We start from the raw sequence: 12,940 nt of genomic DNA on the forward strand, positions 1-12,940 counted from the left end.
CAGGAATGCGTATCATACAGAGTACAGGACTCAGGAATGCGTTACGTACAGAGTGCAAGGTTCAGGAGTGTGTTTCATACAGAGTGCAGGATTCAGGAATGCGTTACGCACAGAGTGCAAGGTTCAGGAATGCGTTTCATACAGAGTGCAGGATTCAGGAATGCGTATCATACAGAGGGCAGGATTCAGGAATGCGTTACGTACAGAGTGCAAGGTTCAGGAGTGCATTTCATACAGAGTGCAGGATTCAGGAATGCGTATCATACAGAGGGCAGGATTCAGGAATGCGTTACGTACAGAGTGCAAGGTTCAGGAGTGCGTTTCATACAGAGTACAGGACTCAGGAATGCGTTACGTACAGAGTGCAAGGTTCAGGAATGCGTATCATACAGAATGCAGGATTCAGGGATGCGTTACGTACAGAGTGCAAGGTTCAGGAGTGCGTTTCATACAGAGTGCAGAATTCAGGAATGCGTATCATACAGAGTACAGGACTCAGGAATGCGTTACGTACAGAGTGCAAGGTTCAGGAGTGCGTTTCATACAGAGTGCAGGATTCAGGAATGCGTTACATACAGAGTGCAAGGTTCAGGAATGCGTTTCATACAGAGTGCAGGATTCAGGAATGCGTATCATACAGAGGGCAGGATTCAGGAATGCGTTACGTACAGAGTGCAAGGTTCAGGAGTGCGTTTCATACAGAGTGCAGGATTCAGGAATGCGTATCATACAGAGGGCAAGATTCAGAAATGCGTTACGTACAGAGTGCAAGGTTCAGGAGTGCATTTCATACAGAGTGCAGGATTCAGGAATGCGTTACGTACAGAGTGCAAGGTTCAGGAGTGCGTTTCCTACAGAGTGCAGGATTCAGGAATGCGTATCATACAGAGTACAGGACTCAGGAATGCGTTACGTACAGAGTGCAAGGTTCAGGAGTGCATTTCATACAGAGTGCAGGATTCAGGAATGCGTATCATACAGAGGGCAGGATTCAGGAATGCGTTACGTACAGAGTGCAAGGTTCAGGAGTGCGTTTCATACAGAGTGCAGGATTCAGGAATGCGTATCATACAGAGGGCAGGATTCAGAAATGCATTACGTACAGAGTGCAAGGTTCAGGAGTGCATTTCATACAGAGTGCAGGATTCAGGAATGCGTTACGTACAGAGTGCAAGGTTCAGGAGTGCGTTTCATACAGAGTGCAGGATTCAGGAATGCGTATCATACAGAGTACAGGACTCAGGAATGCGTTACGTACAGAGTGCAAGGTTCAGGAGTGTGTTTCATACAGAGTGCAGGATTCAGGAATGCGTTACGCACAGAGTGCAAGGTTCAGGAATGCGTTTCATACAGAGTGCAGGATTCAGGAATGCGTATCATACAGAGGGCAGGATTCAGGAATGCGTTACGTACAGAGTGCAAGGTTCAGGAGTGTGTTTCATACAGAGTGCAGGATTCAGGAATGCGTATCATACAGAGGGCAGGATTCAGGAATGCGTTACGTACAGAGTGCAAGGTTCAGGAGTGCATTTCATACAGAGTGCAGGATTCAGGAATGCGTATCATACAGAGGGCAGGATTCAGGAATGCGTTACGTACAGAGTGCAAGGTTCAGGAGTGCGTTTCATACAGAGTACAGGACTCAGGAATGCGTTACGTACAGAGTGCAAGGTTCAGGAATGCGTATCATACAGAATGCAGGATTCAGGGATGCGTTACGTACAGAGTGCAAGGTTCAGGAGTGCGTTTCATACAGAGTGCAGAATTCAGGAATGCGTATCATACAGAGTACAGGACTCAGGAATGCGTTACGTACAGAGTGCAAGGTTCAGGAGTGCGTTTCATACAGAGTGCAGGATTCAGGAATGCGTTACATACAGAGTGCAAGGTTCAGGAATGCGTTTCATACAGAGTGCAGGATTCAGGAATGCGTATCATACAGAGGGCAGGATTCAGGAATGCGTTACGTACAGAGTGCAAGGTTCAGGAGTGCGTTTCATACAGAGTGCAGGATTCAGGAATGCGTATCATACAGAGGGCAAGATTCAGAAATGCGTTACGTACAGAGTGCAAGGTTCAGGAGTGCATTTCATACAGAGTGCAGGATTCAGGAATGCGTTACGTACAGAGTGCAAGGTTCAGGAGTGCGTTTCCTACAGAGTGCAGGATTCAGGAATGCGTATCATACAGAGTACAGGACTCAGGAATGCGTTACGTACAGAGTGCAAGGTTCAGGAGTGCATTTCATACAGAGTGCAGGATTCAGGAATGCGTATCATACAGAGGGCAGGATTCAGGAATGCGTTACGTACAGAGTGCAAGGTTCAGGAGTGCGTTTCATACAGAGTGCAGGATTCAGGAATGCGTATCATACAGAGGGCAGGATTCAGAAATGCATTACGTACAGAGTGCAAGGTTCAGGAGTGCATTTCATACAGAGTGCAGGATTCAGGAATGCGTTACGTACAGAGTGCAAGGTTCAGGAGTGCGTTTCATACAGAGTGCAGGATTCAGGAATGCGTATCATACAGAGTACAGGACTCAGGAATGCGTTACGTACAGAGTGCAAGGTTCAGGAGTGTGTTTCATACAGAGTGCAGGATTCAGGAATGCGTTACGCACAGAGTGCAAGGTTCAGGAATGCGTTTCATACAGAGTGCAGGATTCAGGAATGCGTATCATACAGAGGGCAGGATTCAGGAATGCGTTACGTACAGAGTGCAAGGTTCAGGAGTGCATTTCATACAGAGTGCAGGATTCAGGAATGCGTATCATACAGAGGGCAGGATTCAGGAATGCGTTACGTACAGAGTGCAAGGTTCAGGAGTGCGTTTCATACAGAGTGCAGGATTCAGGAATGCGTATCATACAGAGGGCAGGATTCAGAAATGCATTACGTACAGAGTACAAGGTTCAGGAGTGCATTTCATACAGAGTGCAGGATTCAGGAATGCGTTACGTACAGAGTGCAAGGTTCAGGAGTGCGTTTCATACAGAGTGCAGGATTCAGGAATGCGTATCATACAGAGTACAGGACTCAGGAATGCGTTACGTACAGAGTGCAAGGTTCAGGAGTGCGTTTCATACAGAGTGCAGGATTCAGGAATGCGTTACGTACAGAGTGCAAGGTTCAGGAATGCGTTTCATACAGAGTGCAGGATTCAGGAATGCGTATCATACAGAGGGCAGGATTCAGGAATGCGTTACGTACAGAGTGCAAGGTTCAGGAGTGCGTTTCATACAGAGTGCAGGATTCAGGAATGCGTTACGTACAGAGTGCAAGGTTCAGCTGTGTGTTTCATACAGAGTGCAGGATTCAGGAATGCGTTACATACAGAGTGCAAGGTTCAGGAGTGTGTTTCATACAGAGTGCAGGATTCAGGAATGCGTATCATACAGAGTGCAGGATTCAGGAATGCATTATGTACAGACTGCAAGGTTCAGGTGTGTGTTTCAAACAGAGTGCAGGATTCAGGAATGCGTTTGTACAGAGTCAAGGTTCAGAAGTGAGATTCATACAGAGTGCAGGATTCAGGAATGCGTTACGTACAGAGTGCAAGGTTCAGGAGTGCGTTTCATACAGAGTGCAGGATTCAGGAATGCGTTACGTACAGAGTGCAAGGTTCAGGAGTGCGTTTCCTACAGAGTGCAGGATTCAGGAATGCGTATCATACAGAGTACAGGACTCAGGAATGCGTTACGTACAGAGTGCAAGGTTCAGGAGTGCATTTCATACAGAGTGCAGGATTCAGGAATGCGTATCATACAGAGGGCAGGATTCAGGAATGCGTTACGTACAGAGTGCAAGGTTCAGGAGTGCGTTTCATACAGAGTGCAGGATTCAGGAATGCGTATCATACAGAGGGCAGGATTCAGAAATGCATTACGTACAGAGTGCAAGGTTCAGGAGTGCATTTCATACAGAGTGCAGGATTCAGGAATGCGTTACGTACAGAGTGCAAGGTTCAGGAGTGCGTTTCATACAGAGTACAGGACTCAGGAATGCGTTACGTACAGAGTGCAAGGTTCAGGAGTGCGTTTCATACAGAGTGCAGGATTCAGGAATGCGTATCATACAGAGTACAGGACTCAGGAATGCGTTACGTACAGAGTGCAAGGTTCAGGAGTGTGTTTCATACAGAGTGCAGGATTCAGGAATGCGTTACGTACAGAGTGCAAGGTTCAGGAATGCGTTTCATACAGAGTGCAGGATTCAGGAATGCGTATCATACAGAGGGCAGGATTCAGGAATGCGTTACGTACAGAGTGCAAGGTTCAGGAGTGCATTTCATACAGAGTGCAGGATTCAGGAATGCGTATCATACAGAGGGCAGGATTCAGGAATGCGTTACGTACAGAGTGCAAGGTTCAGGAGTGCGTTTCATACAGAGTGCAGGATTCAGGAATGCGTTACGTACAGAGTGCAAGGTTCAGGAGTGCGTTTCATACAGAGTACAGGACTCAGGAATGCGTTACGTACAGAGTGCAAGGTTCAGGAGTGCGTTTCATACAGAGTGCAGGATTCAGGAATGCGTATCATACAGAGTACAGGACTCAGGAATGCGTTACGTACAGAGTGCAAGGTTCAGGAGTGCGTTTCATACAGAGTGCAGGATTCAGGAATGCGTTACGTACAGAGTGCAAGGTTCAGGAATGCGTTTCATACAGAGTGCAGGATTCAGGAATGAGTATCATACAGAGGGCAGGATTCAGGAATGCGTTACGTACAGAGTGCAAGGTTCAGGAGTGCGTTTCATACAGAGTGCAGGATTCAGGAATGCGTTACGTACAGAGTGCAAGGTTCAGGAGTGCGTTTCATACAGAGTGCAGGATTCAGGAATGCGTTACGTACAGAGTGCAAGGTTCAGCTGTGTGTTTCATACAGAGTGCAGGATTCAGGAATGCGTATCATACAGAGGGCAGGATTCAGGAATGCGTTACATACAGAGTGCAAGGTTCAGGAGTGTGTTTCATACAGAGTGCAGGATTCAGGAATGCGTATCATACAGAGTGCAGGATTCAGGAATGCATTATGTACAGACTGCAAGGTTCAGGTGTGTGTTTCAAACAGAGTGCAGGATTCAGGAATGCGTTTGTACAGAGTCAAGGTTCAGAAGTGAGATTCATACAGAGTGCAGGATTCAGGAATGCGTTACGTACAGAGTGCAAGGTTCAGGAGTGCGTTTCATACAGAGTGCAGGATTCAGGAATGCGTTACGTACAGAGTGCAAGGTTCAGGAGTGCGTTTCCTACAGAGTGCAGGATTCAGGAATGCGTATCATACAGAGTACAGGACTCAGGAATGCGTTACGTACAGAGTGCAAGGTTCAGGAGTGCATTTCATACAGAGTGCAGGATTCAGGAATGCGTATCATACAGAGGGCAGGATTCAGGAATGCGTTACGTACAGAGTGCAAGGTTCAGGAGTGCGTTTCATACAGAGTGCAGGATTCAGGAATGCGTATCATACAGAGGGCAGGATTCAGAAATGCATTACGTACAGAGTGCAAGGTTCAGGAGTGCATTTCATACAGAGTGCAGGATTCAGGAATGCGTTACGTACAGAGTGCAAGGTTCAGGAGTGCGTTTCATACAGAGTACAGGACTCAGGAATGCGTTACGTACAGAGTGCAAGGTTCAGGAGTGCGTTTCATACAGAGTGCAGGATTCAGGAATGCGTATCATACAGAGTACAGGACTCAGGAATGCGTTACGTACAGAGTGCAAGGTTCAGGAGTGCGTTTCATACAGAGTGCAGGATTCAGGAATGCGTTACGTACAGAGTGCAAGGTTCAGGAATGCGTTTCATACAGAGTGCAGGATTCAGGAATGCGTATCATACAGAGGGCAGGATTCAGGAATGCGTTACGTACAGAGTGCAAGGTTCAGGAGTGCGTTTCATACAGAGTGCAGGATTCAGGAATGCGTTACGTACAGAGTGCAAGGTTCAGGAGTGCGTTTCATACAGAGTGCAGGATTCAGGAATGCGTTACGTACAGAGTGCAAGGTTCAGCTGTGTGTTTCATACAGAGTGCAGGATTCAGGAATGCGTATCATACAGAGGGCAGGATTCAGGAATGCGTTACATACAGAGTGCAAGGTTCAGGAGTGTGTTTCATACAGAGTGCAGGATTCAGGAATGCGTATCATACAGAGTGCAGGATTCAGGAATGCATTATGTACAGACTGCAAGGTTCAGGTGTGTGTTTCAAACAGAGTGCAGGATTCAGGAATGCGTTTGTACAGAGTCAAGGTTCAGAAGTGAGATTCATACAGAGTGCAGGATTCAGGAATGCGTTTGTACAGAGTCAAGGTTCAGAAGTGAGATTCATACAGAGTGCAGGATTCAGAAAGGCATTATGTAAGTGGAAGAGTGATTCTGAAGTTAGTTAAACCGCAAAGACACCAATTAAACAAACACATATTCTAAAATCTTGATTAACAGCATACAGGTTCCAAGGCAAGAATGCAGGCATCAAATGGATAACAAATAAGCGCAGCCGAGAATGACCTGCAATATTGTGTATATTTACCACAGCCAGGGCTTGGTGAACAAGCCAGTGGGGAGAGGGGATGACGACTGCGATGATAGAGAGAACAGCTGTCAAGTCCAACCTGTGATGTCGGGGATGAGCTGGGCCGATTTGCGTTTCAGGGGCTCTGCCCCCGTTTAAAAATAACACATTCATAGGGAAACAGCTGGCATTTTTACAGTGCCAACCACGAAAAAGGTGGGGTGGCAAGGGGCAAGAAAAATTGGAACTACTGTATATGCACCCGCAGCAGTGTATAATTCAGGTTTATTATACACTGCTGTGGGTGCACATGCAGTTCCAATTGGTTCTGCCCCATGTCACCATCTTCCTTGGCCAGCAATGTATAAATGTCAGCTGTTTATCTATGCAGTGCCTGCTTGACAAAGGGGGCAGGGCCCCTTAAATGCGTATCGGTCTCGCCTATCCCCGACATCACAGGTTGGAGTTCACAGCTATAAGCGCTCTCTCATTGCGGCTGCAAGCCTCACTGGCTTGCCCGCCAATCCCTGGCTGTGCTAGATGTGCACACTGTTCACACTACTACAGGTCCTGCTTGGCTGGAAGTTAGCATAAAAAGAATAGATAGAGTAATGCGGGACAAAGCCCCTGTACACCGGGACCGTGGGACAAAGGTGAAAATGTGGGAATGTCCTGCCCAATCCAGGACTGTTGAAATATTTCCATACTTCAACAGTCCTGGATTGGGCGGGACATAACCACATTTTCACCTTTGTCCCACGGTCCCGGTGTACAGGGGCTTTGTCCCTAGCACACTACATTCTACCATGAAAAAATGCTATTTTAATAGTTATAGCAAGCACTGCTTACCTATGCTGCATGTGTAATTTTCATTCTGGCATTATTACCCCCATAGAAATTTGCCCATATGAAAATGCATTATATGTTAGTAAGATTGTCTATTTTAAATATGCTTGCCCCAACACAGCCCCAGTATGGTTATACATTACTCCTGGCCATTCAGAATGAATTTTTTCATACCCTTCATTCACCATACTGTGATCTCCTGGAAGCTTTTTATACAACAAAGCATAGGTTTGCAGGGGGTTGCACAGCACAAAATGACTAGAAAGAATCTGCAGACCTTTTTCTGAAAGTCCTGCGCAGTCTAGTTGCATGAAAATGTGATAAAAACCAGGGTGGCAGTTCTTGCCCAAACTTTGTCATGAGCAAAAACATCTTTAAACAGCAATCTATTATATTTCTGTAGCTGAAACGTATCTTGATGTTGAATTCTATACAGAAAGAACATGCAACAAAGGAGAAAACTGGACTAAATATGCAAAGAGTAGATCACCACCATCGAGCAAACAAGGAACCTTGTTCTGCAAATCATGCTTCAACTGCCACCAAGTTTAACAAACCTGGCCAAACAAAAAATAGGCCTTATCGACCCAACAATGACATTGAAGGTATGTCAACTGTGTGCCATACTGTGCAGTAGTTAACAGAATGAGATAAAAGAGGATTGTTTTATGAAAGCTAGAGAATTTGTAAAGTCTAAATCTATGCGGTAATAAAATAATTAACATTACCACCTAGATGATGAAGAATATAGTTTTCGTTTCTCTAGGGGGTGAATAATTTATATTGATATGCTCAAAACCTGTTCTCCAGAATCCACTCTTATTTATATTATGTATGGCTAGCCAGGGGTGGACTGACAACTCATGGGGCCCCCAGGCAATAGGGGATCATGGGGCCCCTGTGTTCTTGCCCAAACTCAAAAAAGCCTATGAAAAAGGTACCAGGGGCATCTCATGGGGCCCCTTACTGACCCCGGGCCTCGGGCAGTGCCTGAGTTTCCAAATGGTCAGTCTGCCCCTGTGGCTAGCTAGCATGGAATATACAAAGGGGTGAAAGAAACTACTTAACCACCATCAAGTACACTTGTACCCTAACGGTAACACAGAATTGTATTTTTTTTTTTTTTGTAAATTCTTTATTTATATAAAGATATAATAACAAAACCGTTGAGGTTTTTGAGTAAAAAAGGCGATATGACAACCCCATATCCCCTATTTATTCATAGTTCCTAGGATATGTTAGAGTAACAGCAACCCTTACAATCCAAGTACAGTACACATCTGTGCCAAATTATATAGAAAAACAATATCAATCAGTAAGTGAGGCAAAAATTGTAAGGCCTATGAAGTATCCCAGTACCATAAATGCATTTAATAAAACCTAAACTGAGAAGCAATGAAAGAACTGAGGGGGAGTGGCCAAAGGTCCCCATTGCCCCTCCCATGGGATAGAGAAATAGGGGCAACTAGAGAAAAAAGGAGAGAAGACAAGTGGGAAACCCTTAACTTCACAAGCTCACAAAATTAAAAATAGCTCTCATAGGAAGCCTAGTGGTACCATAATATCAATTGTTCACAGAATTGTATTAACTGAGGTGGATAAATAAAGATTAAATAAAGCAATGCAATATTTACCTTTTCTGGAAAAAATGCTGCCCTGGTTTACCTTCAGTTGTGATCACACAGCCAAAAGCCTAGGCTTTAGGTCATGTGATCTTTGTTGAAAGAGGTATAAGTGTCCAGGTTCGCTGATCCTCTCCTTCAGCAGAAACAGTTTGACCAATGCCTAGAGTATCAGTTGTTCGATGATTAAAGGGATTCTGTTGCAGCATTGACTCTGGCAGAGATGAGCATTTAAACCCCTGTAAGCTGTCACCATGGCCATTAGGCCATTAATTCAGCTCTCAGCTACCATTAGGTGGAGAGGGAACTAAAGGCTTACAAATCTTGGTTCAATGTGTAACTCAGAAATGTTTGGTCTTGTAGGATTGGTAGAGATGCTAAACAGAGTTCAGAGCACTCGGGCAGATGACCAGCGTGGGTTACTGTGCAAAGAGGACCTTGTTCTACCAGAATTCTTGAAACTTCCAACAGATGAACCATGCGATAGCTGCAATACAACTTGCTCCTACAGTGACCCGGAGCTTCTACAAACTGACCTTTATTTGGAAGTTACTACTGAAAATTGCAGAGAACAAGATCATACTACAGACACCAGATCTCCATCTCCAGAAACAGTGTGCTTGTCCCTGATAGAAGATACTATTAACCCATTATCAGAAATCTCTGACAGCAAAGACAGAACTCCCACAGTGACAATTTCTGATGTGTCTTTGGAATCAACAGTCATCGATGGCAAACCACATACAGAGAATAACTGTATGATGTAATCTCTACCAGTGTATTTATTATTATTACTTTACATCATTCTCAGACAGAAGAGTACTGTGTGCCAACGTCTGTCTTGCTGCAGTAGTCCAAGAAATTCAGACTCTGCTTCACTAGTCTATATGTTGTATGGAATGGAACCTAATTAGGGCTATAAACATATTCACTTAACACTGTCCATTGAGATTTGAGTGAAGCCCATTGAGCTTGATATCTGCCAGTTTATAAACTCATGCTGAGATCTTTTCCAAATCTTTTGGCTTCCTTGCAGCATCTGTTACATGCAGTAACATCACCAGGAGGAATGCAGAGGTGAAGCCACTGGTCAAACAGAATAATGTTTGTTACATTTGTGGCAAAGCAGGTTCCTGGGACCTTACAGTGCTGATCTACTTGCCAGGTTCCAAGATGTAACTGATCAGCATGTGTTTGAATTATGCAGGAGTAAATGTGAAATTGTTAATCTCTTTTAGATGGGTCTATTTCTTTCTTTAATGCAAGTATAGAGTATGTGCAGATTTTCTATTACTGAGTAATTAGGAATGAGCCAAACTGCCCTGGTTTCTTTTTTAAGCAGGATTCAACAAACTCCACAGAAGTTTGAATGCTGAGCTTGAACCCTATTGAAATCAATTGGAGCCAAATCCATCAAATAAAAAACGCTACTTTTCTGAGCTTATAGGCAATGGTTTTGCAAAGGAAAATAACATGGGGTGGGCACTGCCCTTTTACCAATGAAATTTTGGCTGGGAACCGTAATTTAAAAGCTTAAAGTGGAACCTAAAAAAATTCCTTTAAATACCATAACTGGGGGGGCTGGTATTCAGCTGTTTTGTATTTTGCTGACCTATGGAGAGGTCTGTGTGCTTTTTAAGAAAAAAAAAATAAATGAAACATTGTTTGCCAGCACTTTAACCAGTATGATTTATTTTTTTCTTAGTAAATCCCACTTTTGCTGTAGCACATGATACAGCAATAATGTGTAGAGTCTACCTCAGAATGCATACCAGAACCTTTAAGGTTGGTATGGATATTATGGAGGCACCCCACACAACAAAACAAAAATAAAAGGATACGTAGGGTCCCCAAGGAAATCTATACCAGACCCAAACAATTTTAAGGGGGATCCCCGTTCAAAACAGTGTGTGGGATCCAAAACATCCATACAAGACCCTTCATCTGAGCTTGCTGTCTGGGGGGGGGGGTGTAAACTTGACAGGAGGGGGTACCATGGCAAGGCACCTAGCTTCCATGTTAATGAGGGCATAGGTCACTTCCTCAAAATCCTGCTGGTGGGTAACTTATTGGAATCTGGAAGCCCTCGTTTAAAATAAGGGGGCCCCAAGATACTTTTCCCCTATGTAAATATCAAGGGGTACATTACCCCTACTCATTCCCCAAACAAGCTATAAATATAGACACCCCGACATCTGAAAAGTCTTCTATTATAAAAATGAACCCCCCCAACTTGTAAAAAGAAAAAACCCCATGAACCTAGTGCACACGAACCAATCTCATTGTTACTCCTCGCCAAGCCACAGCTATAAAAAGGGGTGGGTATGGTGGTGACATCATTGATCAAATATGGCCATGACCATATTTTACTAACGTCATTGCCCAAATATGGCTTCTGGCAATGTGACCACTGTCCCCTCCCCTTTGCTTATGTGGCTAGGAATTCCTGGTCATGTTTGTCATTGGTGTCAGTGACATTAACAATTGCAAAGGATGCAGTGGGCACCAACATCCGCCCCTGCCTTAGCAATTATTGAGAGCAAGGCACTGTTGTATATAGAACTGGTAGAAATACAACTTCAATATATGATGTTCTGCCTCCGCCAAACAGGGGGGCAAAGGGGCGAAAGGGTTCAGACCACACCATTGCCTCATTTCTAGAAGTAATATCTAACCAACACTAGTGATAGTTAAGAGATCATAAAGCTCTCAAGTCTTTTTCTATGACCAAGTAAAGCTGAACTAGACAAACAGCTGCACACAAATGAAATACATATAAGGGAGCTGTATTTCCTGTGAAAGGATTTGTATTTGTGATTGTCCAGCCCTGTCAAACAACACAGCCAGATGGATGATAACACTTACAGTTAGGAACACAGTGGTGTCCTATATTCACCTCCAGGCTTTTCACTGGACAATGAAAAAGCAGCCACGGACTGATGAAGTCACTCTCTCTGCTCACTGTGCTCTCTCCTCCAATAAGCATGCTTAGCACATTTGCCTACAGCATACCAGATTGGCTCCAAGCACTGCCCCAGCCGTTCATAGCTCTGCTGTATAAGGGACTGCAACAGGCTGATACCAAATTCATTGAATGTACAAAACTACAACAGCATGTAAAAAAATGAAATGTATTAATGCATTAATTTGTGTTTTTTTATATTTGCTTGATGTTAATTTTTAAGCAGTCTATAATATATGAATTTCCTGTCAACCAGTTAGTTTGGTCATCGATTGATAGATAGATGCAAGGGAAAAAATGTGTAGGGATATTTTCCTGCATTGCATGAACCCATCTGCTTTCTCTCCCTTTACTGACAGAGGTGTATATGTAGTACTTTTACTTTTTAAAGAAAGACGGCTGTTCCAGCCACACCCCCTAGCGGCAGCTGAGGCCAACACCCTACTCTTACTGGGAAGGATGCGGCATCTGTCCTTCTATACTTCCATTGTCCCTGAATCAATGCAAGGACACTGGCTCCCACTTTCTGTTACCGGTGGGGTTATCTCAAGTCTTCTGGCTTTGAGCAGTGCTCCAAGCGGAACCTTTACTTTTGCTGTTCCAGCCACACCCCCTAGGGGCAGCTGAGGCCAACACCCTACTCTTACTGGGAAGGATGCAGCATCTGTCCTTCTATACTTCCATTGTCCCTGAATCAATGCAAGGACACTGGCTCCCACTTTCTGTTACCGGTGGGGTTATCTCAAGTCTTCTGGCTTTGAGCGGCGCTACAAGCGGAACCTTTACTTTTGCTGTTCCAGCCACACCCCCTAGGGGCAGCTGAGGCCAACACCCTACTCTTACTGGGAAGGATGCGGCATCTGTCCTTCTATACTTCCATTGTCCCTGAATCAATGCAAGGACACTGGCTCCCACTTTCTGTTACCGGTGGGGTTATCTCAAGTCTTCTGGCTTTGAGCAGTGCTCCAAGCTGAACCTTTACTTTTGCTGCTCCA

At 44.6% G+C, this 12,940-nt stretch overlaps 1 protein-coding gene across 2 annotated transcripts in view; it reads left to right on the forward strand.

Annotated features, from left to right (window-relative positions):
- RGS14 (regulator of G protein signaling 14) overlaps positions 1–12,200 on the forward strand; it is a 152,188-nt gene extending 139,988 nt beyond the window's left edge. For both annotated transcript variants that reach the window (XM_089671123.1, XM_089671124.1), the window contains 2 exons: positions 7,798–7,966; positions 9,347–12,200. In XM_089671123.1, coding sequence (XP_089527249.1) covers positions 7,798–7,966; positions 9,347–9,750 — 573 coding nt within the window. In that variant the 3' untranslated portion in view covers positions 9,751–12,200. The remainder of the gene's footprint in view (positions 1–7,797; positions 7,967–9,346) is intronic.
- The last annotated feature ends 740 nt before the right edge of the window (positions 12,201–12,940 follow it).

This window comes from Staurois parvus, unplaced genomic scaffold (genome assembly GCF_062004578.1).
Source record: "Staurois parvus isolate SC_StPar_1 unplaced genomic scaffold, SC_StPar_1.0 ptg000099l, whole genome shotgun sequence".
NCBI lineage: Eukaryota > Metazoa > Chordata > Amphibia > Anura > Ranidae > Staurois > Staurois parvus.